The sequence below is a fragment of the Rhea pennata genome, chromosome 6 (genome assembly GCF_028389875.1).
Source record: "Rhea pennata isolate bPtePen1 chromosome 6, bPtePen1.pri, whole genome shotgun sequence".
Classification (NCBI taxonomy): domain Eukaryota; kingdom Metazoa; phylum Chordata; class Aves; order Rheiformes; family Rheidae; genus Rhea; species Rhea pennata.
The window spans coordinates 29,731,906-29,751,476 of NC_084668.1; the positions used below are offsets into that span (position 1 = coordinate 29,731,906).

Genomic DNA, 19,571 nt, shown 5'->3' on the forward strand with positions numbered 1-19,571 from the left:
TCTTCTAATCCTCTATGCTTGTCTTCTGAAAATATAGCATTTTTAAAAAGACACTTAAGTTTTAGACACAAAACAGAAGTCCTGTGTTAGGTTTTCCTGAGATACTTGCTCAAGTAACTGAAAATAGAGTGGCTTCACTCGGCCATTAAGAATGATTGTTTTAGTTGACATTTAAATTCTCCTTCATCATATTACCAGAATATGGCAGTCAGTAGCACCGCATGTCATTTTTCAGCCACCTATACATAAGTTAGGTGAACGTAAGTCACCTACAGAGACCAGACCGAGTTCAGAAGCTGTTCTAGGGCCCTTTGACAGAAACAGCGCTGGTCGCGTCCCCCAAGGACTTTCCCTCGTGCTGCCTAACAGGACGGCTCTGCTCCGGGCCCTCCCGGCACCGCCACCCCCACAGCTGCGGCCCGCCGCGGCCCGCGCAGCCCCTCGCCTCCCGCTCTGCCCAGAGGGCCAGCCGCAGCCCCGGCACAACCGTGCCGCCGCGCCGCGAGGCTCAGCGCCCCGCGTCCCACGCCGCCCGCCGGCCCGGGGCTCTCCGCGGCCCCCGCGGCTGCGGCCCGGCGGGAGGCGGGGAGCGGGAACGGCCGTCAGCCCCAGCGGGCCGCAGGCAGAGGCTGCCCAGCTCCCGAGAGGTGCTGGCTGAAAGCTCAGGGGAGAGGAAATAGGAGCTTTGAGGGCACAAGAGAACAAACCGACAGCTCTGGGTGCAACAGGCATAAAACAAATTACCGGGCAACGACAGAGCAAACAGTGACTCTGGGGGCGCGAGCAGGCAAAGGGAGGGCGCTGGGGCACGCCGAAGCGCCCAGACAGCGCGGCGACGGGAGGAAGCTGAGCAGCGGCGGTGGCGGCGCGCCGCGAGGCGCCGAGCGCGCCAAAGGCGTGCAGAGGGCCGGGCGCAGCCCGAGGCGCGGGCCGAGGCGTCCCCAGCGCATCAGAGGGCCAGCGCAGGGCTCGGGGGCCGCGCAGACACTAGGGTCGTTTGGTTTTTTTCTTTTTTTTTTCCCCTAGCTTATTATGGTTAATGCCACTTAGTGTATTAGCCTCCAGACCCCGGAACCTAAATCCATCGCTTTTCCCTCAAGCCTCAGCAGCTGGCAGCGCCCGCGAGGCGCAGCGGGCGGCGCAGCCGCCACCTTCGCGCCAGGCAGGCGCGGAGCCCGCGCTCGGAGCCTCCGCTCAGGCGCCCGGAGCCACCGCGGCCCCCCAGGGCTCGGCGCGGCGCCGCCATGCTGGCTGCGGGCGGAAGCGCCCCGCGCCCCGCCTTCGCTTACCAGCGCGGCGGCCGCGGGGCGCCGCCATGAGCCCGCCTACCATCGAGTCGCCGGGCCGGGGGTGAAAGGTCGGAGGTTCCGCCGAGGGAAGATGGTGGCGGCGGCGGCGCTCCGCGTGGTGCGCTGCGGCGGCAGCCAGCTGCGCGGCGCCAGGGCCGTCTTCTCCGGCGACGCCAGGCGAGCGGGGGCACGGGGCGAGGAGCGGGCGGCCGGGCCGGCGCGGGTGCGCCCGAGCGCCCTGACGCTTTTCTTCCGCCCGCAGGTACCTGCTGTGCACCTCGGGCGACTTCGTGAAGCTGTACAGCGTGGCCACCGAGGAGCCGGTCTGCGTGCTGCAGGGCCACGGCGACCTGGTCACGGGCATCCAGCTCAACCCCCGGAACCGCCTGCAGGTTCTCGGGGGGCGCCGTGCGCTGTCGCGGCGGGCCGGGGGTGGCTCGCGGTCTGAAAACGTGGCGGAGGCGCGTGTTTCTCCCAGATCTGTTTGGAGGGGTAAACACGCGTCTGCTCAGCGAATGCGAGAAGCCTCGCGTGAACTGCAGTTGTTGAAAGGGATGATTTTCTAGCTGGGAAAGCGCCAGATTTTTGTGGTTTCCGTAACGGAACCAACAAAAAAGGCATTGGGAGAAATCAATAACACGTACGTGTTGGCATCTCCCTCCATTTGCTAGGTCCGTGCTAAGATGTATGAGGCCCAGTTTCACCATGTGCCGGGGCTTTTCTTTGAGAACTGTAGATGTGAGGCAGGAAAAAAACTTAGAGAAGCACAAAAACAGCTAAGGGGTGGACACATGCTAGAGTCATGTCAGAAACAGATACAGATTTGACTAGCTCCTGCTATTTCCCAGTTGCCTTTTGGCTACTGGCAGCCTGCCTTTCCTGTTCATTGCTGCTCCTGTTCTGGTTCTCAGGTTTTCTGCTCTTTTTGTTTATATATAAACAAGAACTACATGCAGGGGCAGACTGCATCTAGTGCACAGGTTATGTACATCATATAAACAAAATCTGAAGCAAATGTAAATAAACACTCACGTACTAGGTATGTGTGCGTACTCCATTAGTTTCAAGTGGCTAAACAGAAATACCTATGGTTTCTTTCATATTTTTTGAAAACATGTATTTCAAACTAGAGTAATAGTGTTGTATTTACTTTACAGTTTTCTTCACAGGAGGCAGTTTGTAGCCTTTCTGTGCCCTGTATTTTTGAAGTTTCATTCACATCATCCAATCCATTGATCAGTTCTTCGAATTTAAGTTCTGATTTTATGTCAAATTTGGCCATGATGTATTGATTTGTTTTAATTTATGGTTGGTTGGTTTGTTTGTTTTCCCCCTTTCTCAGCTTTACTCTTCTTCTCTTGATGGCACCATTAAGCTGTGGGACTTCATGGATGGGATTCTCATTAAAGTATGTTATTCCTGTTTTGTACATTTCAAAATTGTTCTTGACTCAGTGATATCAAAGCAAGATTTCTGCAACTGTTGGTCTGTATGGTCACAGATCATCTGAGAGCTGTTGTTCTACCTTTAACACAGTCTGAAAACCATGTCTTCATGGAATAAGAGAAGGCTGCAATGAATGATATGTGCATCACTACAGAAATTTGTGGTGATGCAAAATCGTTTGGGAGGAAAGACAGGATATGCGCTGCCACTTTAAGCTTCTTGCTATAGTACAGAGTCCAATGTAGCTCTTAGGGAATACACTGCAGTTTTGAGTTATGCCAATAGAAGTTGACATGATGGGTTGAAAATGTGAGCTGCTAACTGTATCCTGTTGTTCCTGTTCTCTGCTAGAGAGGCACTAAGCTATGGACAGCTGTTCTACTTTGAATTAAGAGTAAAGTACCTTTAGAGTTTTCACTACATCTGATGTCTCATACTTTGTACTGTTTAATCTTATTTGTATTACTTCTTGATAGAATAGAATTCCTCCTTTGTGTCCTAGAATTGAGAATTATAATTAATACAGCATGGTTTATGCTTAAAATAATTTATGAACGTAAATGTTTCCCTAACTGTAAAAATGGAGCATTACTGATTCTGTTGAAAGTCATATGTTCAAATATAGTAATTGTTGGGTTTATGTCTTTGTTTTTCCATCAGACTTTCATTGTAGGATACAAACTTCTTGCATTGTATGCACTTGCTGATTTTGAGGACTCAGTATTTGCTATAATTCCAAAGAGTGGTGAAAGAGGTATAGTACTATTAACATCTTTCTTTATAATTTAAATGTTTTTTACATTTAAGCTACTCTCATGTCAGTAAACAGTATGTGCAAAGAGATTCTTAAGGGATATTTTAAAGATAATATATTAAAGTCTTGATAGGTGTTCGTACTATTGCATTTTGTTTCTTGAAACTGTTTTCATTCTAAATGAGATCTATTTTTATATTTGACTAGAAGAGTGCTTAACTTCACTTTGGAACTTCACTGTATGTATCTGATACTGTAGATGCAACAAATCTTTAAGCAGGGCTTACTTTAAAGTAGGGTGCACTGCAGTATTTGAGACTGCTTTCCCATCTTAAGATATTAACATAGGTAGACTTGTCCAATTTAACTACATGCCTGTTTTTTTTCCCTACAATTTTATCTGAGAAAAACATACATATAACTAGACCTACTCTTGCTATATTTCTGCTAATGTCATTTCAGAGCAAGAGCAAATATTACATTATTTTGCTTGGTTTCTGCTTTACATTTACACTGGAAAACTGCTACCTAGCCCTCAACCTTGAATATTCAAAACATCTAAAACAATTTTTATAAAATGTGTTATGAAATTTTTCATTATGTATCAAAAATATTGAAAGATACAAACATACATTTTGTTTACAGTAGAATCGATGCAAATTTCCTTTGTAAGAGGCATATATAAACCTGATTATAAAGGACTTTTGGTAACGTGTTTTTCTTCGGTCAGATTCATTCCAACTGGTGTCAGTTAAGCTGACAAAAACAGCAGGCCAAGAAGTGGAAGCCAAGGAATTGTCTGTGATTTTGGATGGTGTGGATGAGTCACCCAAGCATACTGCATTTGGAAGAGAAGTATATTCACATTTTCAATTGTTGGGTTTTTCTTTCTCACAAATGGGCTAGATACTGTTTATTTCTTTTATACAAATACAGCAACATTTAGACCTGTTAAATAAAACATTAAAAAATATGAATCTTTCTAGCGTAAGTCTAGTATGAATACTAGCTTTTAACTAACTTCTAAATTATTGATTTTAGAAAGGCTACCTCAATAGACTTAACTACAACAGCACTTGGAAACAGCCATGATATTTGGTAGAACAATACAGTAAGAACTAAATTTATTGAATCACCAAAAAAAAAAACTCAAAACATCCAGTAAACAGTGTGGAAAAGTAAGAAGTGCCAGAAAATCAATCTAGTAAGATATGCCTATTTCCCTTCAAAAGATGATAATCATAACTTCTATGCAGATCTTAAAATACCTTTTGATATTGAAGGTCTTAAATAAAAACCTTGTGTGCTGGTGGTAAATCATACTTTAAAAGTACATGTTTATCTTTGTTTTGCTCAGATTTCAAATTAAAGTCTTTCTTTGTTTACAGGAATTGATTCTGTCCTATTTACAATAGCAAGTGAGAAGGGAAAAAATAAATTTTTAGTCTTTAGTTGCATACGTCTCCTTTTTCCAGTGGAAAAAATGCATTTAAGATATAGGACTGGATGATAGTAGGGCTAAGGCTGGACGTAAGTCTCAGTACTTCCTTCTGGTGTACGTGTTCATCTGATTTCTGCCCAGACCTCTTACCCCACTGACTGACACAAATGAAGTTAAATGAATCTTTATGCCAAAAGACGTATGCTTTAAAAAATGAAAATTTGAAAGGAATGTGTGTGTTTAACATCCGTTTATATCTTATCTCTGTTAAATACTTTGTAGGAGCTTTGTTTGATTTCTACCCATGCCCCTTTCATAATAACACAATCTATATGCCCTAAATTGTTGTTTTGCTATAACAGGGTGAATATGTGGCATCTGTAAAAGAGGTTAATCTCCAAGTTTATTTTTTTAAAAGGAAACAGATGAACAGGTAAGAATGAGTATGTTAAGTATTGCTTAAATATATGTGTTTCTATTAACTGATGATGCATGCATGCATTATTTTATATTAGTCAGTAATGTTTTGATTTTATGCTGGAGGGATGGTTCCATTCTTCTATCTGAGATCCTGCCAAATAATGCAGAATAATTAGAATTAGCTTTATATTTATTTTGCTCACTCATTTGTTAGCAAGCTTTCTTTTTAAGATCACACAGAATAGAGACAGGTTTCTGCAGTCAGCATATAAGAAGCTTCCTTTAAATAGGCGGAAAGCTCAGCCTTTTTGGTCAGGACCAAATCAGGACAGGGAGAAATGGGGAGGAAGGGAGAGGCAGAGAGAGAGAGAGAGAGAGGTCCTGCAACTTGATTGAAGGCAAAGATAAAACAAAATAAGAGAGGAAAGGAAGTCTGTCATTATTTTTGGAGGGCATATATAACAACTTAGAAATATTAACTTTAGAGATTTATTTGGTTTTGCTAGTCAGAAGTATTTTTACGTGCATTTTGGCAAAAGCTGATATCTTTGAAGCTTTTTAAAAATAATTTTCATTCAGCTAATTAGAGTTACTTCCCTGAATTTTTTGAAGGTTTTCTTTAAGTGCAACAAACACAAAGGGTGGAAATAATCGCTTCACTTGTGTGGCCTGCCATCCTAAGGAGGACTGTATTGCAACTGGCCATGGTGATGGAAAGATTCGTCTCTGGTATGCTCATTTTGGTTCAGTTGTGTACCCTATAAACAAACAAGACCATAAGAATTAAGAGAAATGTGAACAAAGCAGTCCAATTAGTCCTTACCGTTGCTGCTGTCAGAAGCCATTACAAGCAAAGAATGGCAAGCGCTGTGGGTTTGCGCTATTGAAGTTGACTTCAGGGTACAGCTTCAGTTTAATGTCAAATGGGAAAATATTCCTATTAAACCATGCTCCACAAATCTAAATTGTACTTGGAAAAGGTTGCACAGGGGCAGTTAAAGTATCTCTCTGACAGGTAAGTGGAGTTGTAGTGAGAGCATACTACCAGAATTGCACAGTTGAGGATCAGCTTGCCAAGCTGTTCTGCAGCTCTAAGTTGCACTGAACATCTAAGATGTACAATGTGCGTAAGAAAGACATGCCACTCCTCCAGAAATCTTCTAACATGTTGTCTTTGCTCCCTTTTGCATCATTCAAGGATATAAGAAATTGTAGCCTAGAAGTTACAAGGGAGGATAATATACTTGATTCAGTTTGATATTCCCCCTCTTTTGCTCTGTTGTCAATGATCCTATGCCTTTAAGTGTTGTTCTAAACTGCATTCTCTCACCCATAGGAGGAATTTCTGCCACAATAAAGAGTATACGTTCTCCACACTGCACTGGCATCATGATACAGTTATGGATCTAGCTTTTTCTGTAGAAGGTTAGTACAGAAGTCTTTCAGAGCCGAAGAGTTGGGAAAACACAACAATCAGTACAAGTTTGGGTTTGTCCACTTTAATTTCTAGAATTTAAACATGTTCAGGAAGGATTTGAAGTGAAGATGGAAACAGTTGTGGCTTTTTTGATACTATTTTGATCGGCAGGCATAACATCAAACATCTGTCTTCTGCGATAGAATGTAAAATCTAAACCTGCTCTTTTTTTTTTGTTTCTTTTTTTCCTCCCTCCCTCCCCCTTACCAGCACTTAGGAGTTCTTGCCAAAATCTGTTTGAATCCAAATAAAACAAGCCAGTCCTACCTCAGCTGAAATCTAGTGGCAAAAATCCAGTTAACTTTCGTGTGAACTTATTCCTTATGACCTTCTTACTCTAATTCAACTATGTTCTAACACAAATGCTCAACTGACTCAGAATTAATGGGATTTATTACTCCCAAATCAATGTTTAAATCCTATTGTGGGCACAAGCTTTTGTTATTTAATCAAATTTCTCCAGCAATTTAACACAGGAAAATGAGAAACACGCATAGAGATATTTCCCAGGCTAGATATGAGGAATAACAGTTTCGTTTATGACACAGTTGAGGAAAACTTTTGAAACAGAAGTTATATGTCTATCATTGTAACAGATATGCTGGTGATATTTTTATAATATAAACTCTAACTACACATTTATTGCCTGAAAAGGAACCAGCCTGCTGAGTGGAGGAATTGAATCTGTTCTGGTTCAGTGGCACAATGGATCAGACTGTAAGAAGGATTTCCTTCCTCGCTTGGGATCTGCTATTGAATACATCTCTGTTTCATCTGATGGCACTTCATATTGCACCTCACACACAGACAACAGTAAGCCCAAACATATTTAAGTAACACATAATGCAAGACAGAGTATGAATCTGTATAAGCTCTTTTTGGTATTTTCAGATGAATTAACTAGATATTTCCAGTCAACACTGAATTTGTACGTAATAACAGATGCTCGAAGCAATTTTTTGCTCTTTAATCAGTTCTGTGAATTAGCCTGAGGACTGCTGTAATTTAGCTTTTTTTCTCAATTTAAGAAGGGTCTTAAAATTATAAAAGGATGGAAATAAGGAGTTGGCTTTTCAAGTTTTTTATTTCAGCGTGTATATTTGATTTGTATTTATAGTATTAAGGATAGGTGATTGAGATTTCTTCCTTCTCCCATGGGATGCAGTTGCGTTGTGGAAGCCTTTATCTGGTCTTGTAAGACTATCTGTTTTTTCCCCTTCAGGAATTACAATAATAAACAGCAATCTAAGATTTTCCAAAAGTATTCAAGGACTAATCAAAGGTAAATGCAATAAAATCTCTCTTCCCAGTTAATGTGCAGAGTATGTCGGTTTCCATCTTAGGCCATTTGTCATCTCATTTTATTTCCAGGTAGGCATGTCAAGACTGGTCTGGTGGTCGATCCCAGAACTAAAGCTCTGGTCCTGAATGGGGAGCCTGGCCACTTGCAGTTCTATTGTCTCCAAAGCGACAAACAGCTCTACAGTGTAAGTTGGATGGGCTGGTGCCAAAATTCTGACTTTTTCAGGCAAATAACTTATGCAACAGAATTTCTTTGAAGAATTTTATAGCAAGCAGGGAAAAAGGCAGCATCTATACATTAGACTGGAATCCAAGCTGAGGAGTTTCCAGCTTTATCACAGATTTCTGTTACTTATAAGCATACCTAAATGTTAACAGTTGAATAAATCCTTAAAAACAATGTCCTGTTCCTTTAAATGTCAGTTATTGCAAGTTAAATGTCAGTGTCTCTACGTAAAATACCTCTTTACCTTATTTTTTTTCCATGCTTGCCTTATTGTGGAATTTTCAGGCCATAATTCAGCTTTTCCTGAGTTTCTTTCCCAGTTAGTTTTCATCAGTGCTTTCAGAATATCCTTTCTGCAGTGTTTTATGGATGATATACGTCTCTACGTCTACACTTGAATTTTGAAATTTATTTTTGGTCTTGTTATTTTGCAGTTAGATATTGTGCAACAAGAATACATCCATCAGGCAGGTCTAAACCAGCTTGACTTAGTAAAAGTTGCATTTAGTGCACAAGGAAAGTGGTTAGCAACAGTAGAAGAGAGAGAAGCAGCAGCTGACCTTGAATTACAGTTGAAGCTGTGGGTCTATGATGAAGAAACACAAAGGTAATGATACAACTTTAGAGCTGGCCTCTAGATTTCAAAATCTATTTCTTAAATGTTGTGCAAGTATCTACATAAGCTTTGTCTTGCAAAGATAGTTGTTTGTTTGTTTGTTTTCAAAATCAACTAATAAGGTTGAGGGAAGACCGTTGGAGGGGTTTACAATACCATTTTTTCAGGTCTGAAACAAACCCTACAAACTTTGGAAAAAATTGCTGTGAATTTAATCTGTATTATTTCCTTTGCTAAGCAGATAAGGGTATTTGAACTTTGTAGTTTGAATTCATGTATTTATTTGATGTTAAAAATCAGACTTGACGGGGTGTTTTTATACCATGTTCAGTTTTCCCAGCTCTCCAACTTATTGCTGATCAACTAGTCTTTCTAGGGCACAGAAAATTATGACTTTATTGTCTCTTCTTTTGCTAGCATATGCCTCTGTTATGGCTAGCCACCATTTTTGCTGATTTCTTATTAACTGGAACGGTTAGGTTTTGGTTATATTCTTAAAGAAGAAACAAAGCAAAAAAGAAAAAAAATGGTGCAGTAGCTATGTGATTGGTTATCTAAATACTGCAAAGTTCGCCTAGAGTTCAGGCTGAATATTTCTGAGAGTGATGCTTATTTAGTAGTAGTCTTTTCTCAGTGCTGGGCTACAATCTCTCTTGATACATGGAAGTGAAATGGTAACACTGATCTGTAAATGAGATGCCATATATCTGATTAGACTGAAATTTTGATTCCTTCTGCCCCTTCTAGAATGATCCTGAACTGAAATCTTTCTCAAGTTCCAAAGAAATTAAACAGCAAACTTCTTTTTTCTTTCCCTGTAGCTTTAAACTGAATACTAGAATAAATATGCCTCATGAGGACCACATAACCGCCATGTGCTTCCGTGACACAGATGAATTGGAAGATGACTCTCCAATGTTGGTGACAGCTGGCAAAGATTGTCTGTTTAAGGCCTGGGTGACAGTAGAAGACACTGATCCTGAGGGTAATTGTGGTCAAAATACAGCTTACTCGCCGTGCTGTAGAAATTCCACCTCTTTATTTGATTCTTTCATAACTAGTCCCTCTAGTCCCATGCATTTATATACTTCTGCTGTTGCACAGAGTAGTCCACTCTACTGAGGATTCCTAGTGATGAAGTTCTAGCATAGTGTGTTTTTTGGTTTTTTTTGTTTTTTTTTTTTTTTTTTTGTTATGGATAGATATATATTTTTTTAAACAGCAAAAAGCTTCCCAAACCTGTCGCAGAAAAGAGCGGCAGCCTACACTCGTTATTTAAAGGATTGCTTATGATCGTGACTTTTCCTATGCTGAGAAAGTGCTTTTTTGTTATTCCTGTAGGTATAGTCTTTTTATTCAGAACTGCTTAAGGGAGTAGGATGCAGGAAGATGATACCCTGGCAAGTTTCTATTTACAGCAAATTTCTCATTGTGCCTCTAGGTGGTGCTATTTTAAAGAAACAATTATTTTGTGGCTTTAATACAGTTAGTCCTTTATATAAAGGATAATGTAGTATAGGGTGAACTAATTTTTTCTCTTTCCTCATCTGATTTCTGTTTTTCAAAATCATGGTGTACAAACTTACTTTTATTGAGAAAATGTATGTTAAATGGTAAGAACATCTCTTTGCTCCTGATTAACTTTCTCATTATTGGTAATTACCATGAGGTATCTCAGTTTAACATGCTGGCAGGTTAATCAAGACATGAAAGCATGCTGACAGGTCACTATGTGATCCTCATTTTTACATACAGAAACAAGTACTGTTGGAATCAAGTGCAAAGTGAGTTTATATTTTTTTGGAATACTCCGAATACTCTAAATGCTGAATCTACTTCTGGAGTGTTGGGGGGTTGATGGGGGTTTGTTTGTTTCTAATGTAACACTTGCTTTCAGACAGCACAGTTGCCACAGTTTGCAAATTAAACGTGAATATTGTACCATGCCAATCTAGGAGTCACCGTTCAATTGCAAAACTGAGGATAAATAGAAAGCTTACTACATATTTCTTGTTATAGAATAGGAAAGATTCCCTGTGCTTAAACTTGTAAACCTTCAGAATGAAAACTCTTGCTTTTGAGCTTATTTTGCAGCTATAATAGTTGAATTCCTGCTTTCTTCATGTTTAGACTTGAACCAACTTAACTAGTTTGTTTATTTAATGCAGCACAGCAAAGTGTGAGTTGGAGCTGTGACTTCGTAGGCAGCTACCACGGCTACCAAGCTACTAACTGCTGTTTCTCAGAAGATGGATCTTTGCTTGCTGTTAGCTTTGAAGGAATTGTCACTGTATGGGACTCAGTTACATGGGATCTTAAGTGTACATTTTGCCATCCACCTGGAAAAATAAGGTATATTTTCCCCTCTGTTTTTTTTTTCCTTTCACTTGAACTCTCAGACCTAAAGATACTCAATTTATAGCACACTAAGCTCTTGTACAAAAATACTGCATTTAAGTTTTAAGTTCGTATGCAGAAGAGACTGTTAATTATAGTGATTTTTAGGTGGTTGATAATTTGGTCTTAAAAATAAGTAAATCAGACTGAGCAGTTTCATATTTTTTTCTTGCTTGTTACTGCTATACCTGCAGTACTCATATATGCGTCACTGGATACACAGTGATATGTTAATAGCCTTTCTTTTCTTCCCAATTAATCTACGGATGAATGAAGGGACTGTAAACATAAGCAGAAGAAGCTCCTGTTTTACTCTTCTGTGTATGCATTGAAGTAGAAGTAATACTGCTAAGCCATAAAGCTATGTTGACATTATATATGTATTTTAAATTACAGAAAATATCTTGGTCTATGCTCATTTTTGTTGGAAATATGTATTTGTCTGGCAGACTATCCCTGTATCTTTTATTGTATGCTCTCATAATAAAAGACATCGTGAATGTTGAGATGCTGTTCTGATGTGTAAGGATAATGTGAGAGGAATGGCATAGGCTGATAGTAGTGATAAAAGACTTAATAGACCAGACTAAGTATTGAGCTTCCTAGGCAGATATAAAGCAATTTCTAATCCAAGGAAATTATTTTTCTTATAATAATCTTAAATAGGTGATCTCACTTGTTTATCTAGTCAATCTGTGCCAGATCTTTGTATCTAAGTAACTCCTGAAAGAGGAAGATGCTACAAACCTACTGTAGCATTCTTTTTGAGCATTAAGTTTTGGAGTTTTACCTTACTGCTTCTCAAAAACTTGCTTCTAAAAGTTGGTACAGTAGTAATGTTAGAGATGCCTACTTCAGATGTTTTCTGCAAACTCTAATATAAAACTGAAAGCAAAACATCATGCAGCCACCTTGAACTGATATGTGAGCTTAGATATGCCTTCCTTGTCCGTCTTAAAAAAAAAAAAAAAAAAAAAAAATAAGGCAGCGGTTTGCTTCCTTATTTTTGTGCATGTATGTGTAAGCTTTTCCTGTGTGTAATCAGGTCCATTTTGCTTATATTGGTCTTCTAACATTAGAAATTGAGAAATATGATTCTAAAATTAGCATACAGGACAATTGAGGGAGGCAGGTTAGCTGCGGCTTTACTGTATCTATGGAGAAGACTTCTTTTGACAGTTTGGGTACAGTGGCAAGCTTTTCCTAGGCCACTGGCTTACTTAGAAGCCTTCACTAAATGCTGTATTAAAAGCATATAAACAATTCTAGGCCTATATTAAATTACTATTAATTATGTAACTTTAGAGGGCTATGTTTTAATATAGAAACACTGTCCCTTATTAGCTTTTTGAAAACACTCTCCTGTAGCATTAAAAATCAAAACTGTTTTACATTTCTCAAGCAAGAAAATGAGAAATTAAAGTGAATGAAAACAAGTTGCACTCATTTTTCTTCAGCCTGAACTTCCTCTAAGAATAAAAATAGTATTATTTTACTATTCCCCTCTTCCTGTTGCTTAGAGTAATCCATTTAAGTATGTATTGTTTTTCCTCGGTCTCTAGTAGTAACTTAATAGTTAATTATAGGTTTGTTATTCACTTAAGAGCTCACAATCACTGCTTGAAATCAGTGTCATAAGAACAGTTTCAAATAACCTACAATTGTTTCAAGTCTAGGAGATTTGAAAGTGTGTATATATATAAAACCCTCAGTTGGGGAGAAGGGGAAGAGGTTTGTTCCCTTCCACCCTAGGTGAATGCGAAATACAGATTTCTCCTGATCTAATAGCAGAATTAAATCTTAACTGAATATTTATGTTATTTGAAAATCATTACTATAGAGACAAACAAAGATAAAACCTGAAGGTTGTTAATTTGTTCTGATGTTTTACTTCTGTAGGAATATCTGCTTTGGGAGACTAACATGTTCAAAGTACCTGATTGGTGCTACTGATCATGGCTTCCTGTGCTGCTGGAATCTGCTCAGTTGTGCATGTAAGATCAATTAATTCTCTGCTGGAGTGACAGTGATAATACTTAATGCTGACATTTCCTGTAGTACCTAAAATAATTCTAGTTTGATTCCCAGTGGACCCACTACAAAACACCCAGTGAAAGTATAATGTTTTTCATGTCTGTTGTGACAGTATTCTGCCTAGTGTTCATGTGCTCAGTGTGCACATGCACAGTAAATTCAGTAAGTGATTAGTAATACAATATCTCGTATTTCCTGTGTTTGTAGAGGAAGCTGATAATATTTGTGTGTTCTGATTCCGCTGGGAATAAATGAAGTTGTATGCCTTTTCCAAACAGAGGTGAAGCTCTGTGTGTTTTCCCATTTGACCTTTTATTCAGCAAAGCACCTGGATGGAACTGAATGCCTTCTTTTCATGTCTGCCTGTTGCTGTGTTTGCTTTCCAGTGGAATGGAGTGCCCAGCTCAATGTCTTAGTGCTGCAACCTGATCCCCTTTCAGAACACATTGCTGCTGTCTCATGGCTCTCCAAAGATTCCAGCTGTAAGTACAAAGGCTTCTTTGACAAGTAAAAGTTGATGGAACTTACAATTGCAAAAGCATAATTTCTAGAAAGGGTTTTCTTAGAATTCAGTTCCATAAAGGCCATAAAATAAACGAGTCTGCATTTTGCCCATCTGAAGAAGTATGCTGTGTCAGACAGCAGCAGTCAAGTAGAGCATGTCGGCTCCCCATCTCTTCTTCCAAAAGTTAGTCTTCAATGCCAAATATAGCACAGGGGTGTGGGTGTTCTGAGGGTGAGTGCCTTACGTGCTGTTGACCTTCTCCTATAACTGCAAAACTTCAGATGAACTATGCACCTATTTTTGTGATCTTGATGTAAATTACAGTTACTTTCCTAGAGTTGCCATTACAAGAAAAGTTAATTTCCAACTATATTCTCTTTCTTGGAATACCATGAAAGACACCTTGTATTATTCAGTAATGGTTATTCAATTATAGTTACTGTAAGCTAGTGCTTAATGGCAATCCTGTCCAGTCTTACCCGCTATACATAGAGCTGTGACAACTGTCCAGCAAGATAAAAATTTCATGCTTTAAAGGAAAGGCGTTTGTTTTTGCAGTGTTTGTGTTTAAACCAAATGAGCCACGGCCAGTCTGTATCCAGAGAAACCTTTGTAAAGAAAAGATCCAGTTTGCTGCCTTCGTTCCAAGAGACATCCCTGAAACAGCTGGCTCAGGAAAATACCTTTGGCTAAGAAGATCCCAACTATATTTTCTGACTAACACGCAAGTAAGAAATAATGATTGTCAAGGACAGTGGTTCCTGCAAAAAATGTTTTTTTTAATGTGGATTAATAGAAATTCAGAGTTCTGCTGTTCAGTGCAATAGTTTCCCTTCGTGATTTCAAAGCGGCATAAGCTGCATTGATCTTTATTAAAGGTTTCAACTGCCAAAACAGCGTAAGTTCCAAATTGATTTCTTTTAGTGCTTTTTAAACAGCTTTTGTTGCCTCAGACAAGAAACTAGGTAGTTCAGTAGGCAATTTTCTTTACAAAGTCCCCAAACTTAGTCAGACAACTATATGGAAGCCATATTATTGCTAATTATGCAAGTTTTTCAGAGTATGTATAAATTTCCTCTATATTTTTTTTTCTTCCACCTAAAATCTAAAATTCAGGCCTATCAGAAGTTTCTGTAGGCCGTTTACTGAAATTTGGAAAGCAGTTTTATGTACTGTCTTTGCTACATCATTCTGTATTTTAGGAGCTAATGACCGTTAGCACGAAGTCTCCAGAAGAAAGGCTTACACCATCAAGCAAACAGGTACTTCTTATAGCAGTTCTGAAAGAACTGTACAAAATCAAAATTCAGTTAATGTTCAGCTTGTCAGATTAAACCCCCTTTTGCCATGAAGATGCTCAGCAGATCCTGACATGGAATCGCAGGCATTTACATGAAGGGGCAGTAGTGAATACTTGCTTACTTTTTCAGTAGAATTGCTTTTCACAGAAAACTTTAAAAGATGAAGTAGTTGTAACCTATTCCTCCCTTCTCCCATCCTCTAAAATGACTTACACTACATGCATGAAGCAAAACTATTCAGTGTTTGGATAAAATAAGTTCTTATTTTTTTAAGGAACCCTGAGTGTGACCTGAACGGAGCTTTCTGGTGAGGAAGAACAGTTGTCAGTCAGTTTTGATTTATCTGTCAGAAGGGATTTCAGAATTATTTTAGTATGTACTTCTGTACAGAAATAGCCTGGGAAATTCAGTCTCTTGAAGTGTTCCACACTACTGAACAGAATAAAATATTAGCACTTGATTTGGTTGTTGGATAAAATAGGTTGGAATAGTAGCTAGTATCTTTCCAATATAAAATCATATTTGAATGTGTTTTAAGCAATTAATTTGTCTTTCAGTTATGAAAAAAAGTAATTCAGTACACAGATTGAGGGATAGTGATATAAATGAAATTGATCTAGGAAAAAGCTGGAATGCAAGCTAACACGTTTTGCATCCAGTAACGAACTGGATCACTCAATAGATGATGCTGGGGTACATTTTATTTTAGCCATAAAGAGAATCTGAACACCATACTGAGCTTTTTTAGTTTGTGCATGAGCAAGTTCCCTAAAAAGTAGTATAGCAAATTTAGAATTTGGCATATTAGCCAACTAAAATCTGGATCTACTTTTTTTTTTCTCCCCAGAAGCACAAAAATGCAGATTCACATCATGGATTCCTCTGTTACCTCTATGTAGGACTTCGTGCTGATTCTTTCTGATACCCTTTTTAGCAGGAGCCATGTCAATGGCTCAGTTGAGTTAAAAGAACCAACACACTACGCTGTAGTTTGTCACCTTGGTCTATTCTAAATTATTCTAGATGAATTTGGTGACTTAAAATGAGATAGAATGTAGATTTCTAATACTGAAGTTCTATTTAAAACTTTCTCCGTTGTCAATTATGGGCTGTGGGTTTTTTTTGTTTTTTTTAATTCAAGCTGGCAGTAGAAGAAACTCTCCCGATGACCCCCTTTAGCTTGCTTTTGGGAAAGCACAGACATCAACAATCACAAGAGGATGTAGACCTTGGAAAAGTAGTTCGTAATCGCCACAACCAAGATTCACCTGCTGTCAAAGAGGTAGGGATAATTATAGTAAGTGTACAAACAAAACTGTGACAAACAAGCTTTCATAAAGCTTCTGTCTTATCTCTTCAGCTTCTGCACACTCCAGCACATGTTTTGCCGTCTGCTTCCTTCCTGTGTCCTATATTTATTAATTCATTGCTGACCTCCAAAGAGAACAAAAGGTAAGAAAAATAGCAAAGAACTATCCTTAGTTATTGAAATACTAAGTACTTCTTTCTTTTAAAGTGTAAAGTGTTGGAAAACCGAGCCGTTCCTCATAGGGCAGGTGCTCCAGCCCTCTGAGCATCTTTGTAGCCCTCTGCTGGACTCTCTCCAGTAGCTCCCTGTAGCTCCAGTAGCTCCCTGTCTCTCTTGTACTGAGGAGCCCAGAACTGGACACAGTACTTGAAATGAGGTCTCACCAGAGCTGAGTAGAGGGGCAGGATCACCTCCCTCCACCTGCTGGCAACACTCTTCCTAATGCTCCCCAGGAGACCATTGGCCTTGGCCACAAGGGCACATTGCTGGCTCATGGTAAACTTCTTGTGCACCAGCACTCCCAGGTCCTTCTCTGCAGAGCTGCTCTCCAGCAGGTCAGCCCCCAGCTTGTACTGGTGCCTAGGGTTAGTTTTCCGTAGGGGCAGGACTCTGCACTTGCCCTTGGTGAACCTCATGAGGTTCCTCTCCTCCCAGCTCTCCAGCCTGTCCAGGTCTCTGTGGATGGCAGCACAGCCCTCAGGTGTGTCAGCCACTCCTCCCAGCTTGGTATCATCATCAGACTTGCTGAGGAGGCACTCTGCCCCCTCGTCCAGGTCGTTGATGAGTAAGTTGAACAGGATGGGACCCACTACTGAGCCCTGGGGGACGCCACCAGCCACAGGCCTCCAACTAGACTCTGCACCACTGATGACGACGCTCTGAGCTCTGCCTTCCAGCCAGTTCTCAATCCACCTCACTGTCCACTCATCTAACCCCCACTTCCTGAGCTTCTCTAGGAGGATGTTATGGGAGACAGTGTCAAAAGCCTTGCTGCCATTATGTTTAATCCTAACAGTTTTAGTTCTTAGAATTTGAGGTTCGTTCTTAATGAAGCTACAACATACTAGTCTATGCTACAAAGTTAGCTAAACTTGCTCTACAGTGCATTAATCCCGGTTTTATGGAACAGTTTGATACATACTTAAGATGTAAGATAGCTTGCTCCTCTGAGATCACATACATTTCTAGAAAATTAATGCAGGCACAGGGTTTATAGCTGTAATATTGTATTTAGCTTAATATATTGTCACTTATACTCAAGCCAATTAATGCCCTCCTTTTTTTTAAACAATCTATTCTTTAAAGTATTTCTCACATCTCAAGCCAAAGATGAAAATATCATTGATATCAGCTGCTCTAATGAATTTGTACAGACTAATAAAGGCATACTTTACACTCACAGAAGTTACCTGAAAAGAAACACTAGTTGGAGTAGTGTTTTTACATGTGTGTGACTTTCTTCTGCCATGACAGAAGTATAGTCGATTGTACTACATTGTGTTAGCTGGTGCTGCTAGCTTTTTTTTTGTTGGACTATAGAAATAAAAGCCTTTTTGTGATGTCAACAAAACATTGGCAAAAGCCCAATACAAGCAATATATAGACATTTGAATCTAGTCACAGTACTGAAGAATTTAGGAATTTAGTGGCCTGGCTGTTTAAATATTTGCACAGGTAGGGCTTGTACTTTAACAGCAGTAATTAGTAAGACATTTAGTAAGTGCATTTAAAGTTACATGTAAAGGGTTGTAGGATTAGGCTCCGTAAAAAGAGCCAAGCATATACTACTGTAAAGATTCATTTTCTTATTGATGTTGTCAGTATAATATTGATGTATTTTATATCTTCAGTTACAACAGTCCTTATTAAAATAAAGGATTTTTAGGAGACTCATTATGCAGGTCATTCCCAATGAGATTCAAAAAAATTTCTACAACAGATATTTGTATGTATAGCACAGAATTACCACATTTTAAGTTTTATCTGTTAAATATAGTTCTTTCGAAGTATGCCTTCTACTTTAACGTGAGTTTAACTGTTGGAGATGGAAGTTAGCAGCCACTTCAAGGTTTTTTGTGTTTTGTTTTTTTGTTGTTGGGTTGGTGTGGGGGTTGTTTTTGAGGTGGGGAAGGTAAGTGTTCTTTCCTTCTAGGAACACTCTGGGTATTATGGGAATTTAACACAAAATGACATTTTCAGGTCTGAAAGAAAAGAATGGCATTCTTGAACATTCTCATCTGCCACTGTAGTCTATTTCTAATCCTGTAGCATGAGACTGCTTTCTTACATAGTGCTGATCTGCCTATTCTGGCACTATGTATTTGGAGAAAATACTTCAGCAAGTTTACTTAAAACAGAAAAGACAGTTGTTAGAAAATGGTTTGAATTTTAGCTGCCAAGAGAAGTGTACTTGCTTTTAAGTAGCCTGAGATTGGGGGAAGCCTAATGTTTATTTGAAGTAACTTAAATGACAATTTACCTTTGTACCATAGTATGTATTCAATACTATTTACTTTTCACTAATTGGCTTGTTTCTAATCATCTTCCTCTTAATAGTGCTGAAGAAGTTGCTGATGAAGTAGAAATGGAAAGTGAAGAAGCAGAAGATGATTCAGATGAGGAAAGAGATATTACTGAAATGGAAGAAGAGAGCCTAAGACCTATGGATTTATTGGGGGAAACAATATGCAAACTGTCTAAATCTCAGGAAAAAGAGCTACGAAAAATAAGAAAAATGGACTACAGTTGGATATCCAGTTTCTAATCAGAGACATTTTTTGTTTTTTACATTGTAAGCTGAAGTCTTGTGGATTAAATCTTCTTCTAAAAATTCTTCAAGTCATTTGGCTATGAACTTTAGCAATTTCTGTTTCCATAAGAAAAGAGAATTGTAGGGGGAGGGATCAAAGTTATGAAAATCTAGTTCTGTTCCTTCCTTTATCATGGATTGTCTGCCACTTCAGAAAATGTTTAAGCTGTAGTTTTTCCCTCACAAGTGCACTTAAGGCTAATAGCAGAACTGAGTTCATCATCTGACTCATGACCAGCTACCAA

The 19,571-nt window shown here is 39.4% G+C and overlaps 1 protein-coding gene across 2 annotated transcripts; it reads left to right on the forward strand.

The window, feature by feature from the left end:
* The first annotated feature begins 1,369 nt into the window (after positions 1–1,369).
* On the forward strand, positions 1,370–19,321 carry WDR75 (WD repeat domain 75). Of its 2 annotated transcripts, XM_062578403.1 has the most exons (21): positions 1,370–1,466; positions 1,552–1,681; positions 2,632–2,697; positions 3,396–3,489; positions 4,220–4,344; positions 5,293–5,363; positions 5,963–6,079; positions 6,687–6,775; positions 7,482–7,640; positions 8,050–8,109; positions 8,199–8,314; positions 8,790–8,962; positions 9,793–9,956; positions 11,140–11,323; positions 13,268–13,362; positions 13,789–13,884; positions 14,466–14,635; positions 15,110–15,169; positions 16,350–16,490; positions 16,569–16,660; positions 19,074–19,321. In XM_062578403.1, exons 1-21 carry the CDS (start codon positions 1,381–1,383, stop codon positions 19,279–19,281), a joined length of 2,496 nt encoding a protein of 831 aa, XP_062434387.1. In that variant the 5' UTR covers positions 1,370–1,380; the 3' UTR covers positions 19,282–19,321. The 2 variants fall into 2 exon arrangements, with proteins under 2 accessions (XP_062434387.1, XP_062434388.1); XM_062578404.1 differs by lacking the exon at positions 15,110–15,169.
* Positions 19,322–19,571: the final 250 nt, after the last annotated feature.

What these genes read in the sequence shown, in the direction of transcription:
- WDR75 (XM_062578403.1), top strand. Translation starts at nt 1,381, where the DNA reads ATGGTGGCGGCGGCGGCGCTCCGCGTGGTGCGCTGCGGCGGCAGCCAG. An exon ending in TCCAAAGAGTGGTGAAAGAG is followed by an intron (nt 3,490 to 4,219) that starts GTATAGTACTAT and finishes TTCTTCGGTCAG; the next exon opens with ATTCATTCCAACTGGTGTCA. An exon ending in GCGACAAACAGCTCTACAGT is followed by an intron (nt 8,315 to 8,789) that starts GTAAGTTGGATG and finishes GTTATTTTGCAG; the next exon opens with TTAGATATTGTGCAACAAGA.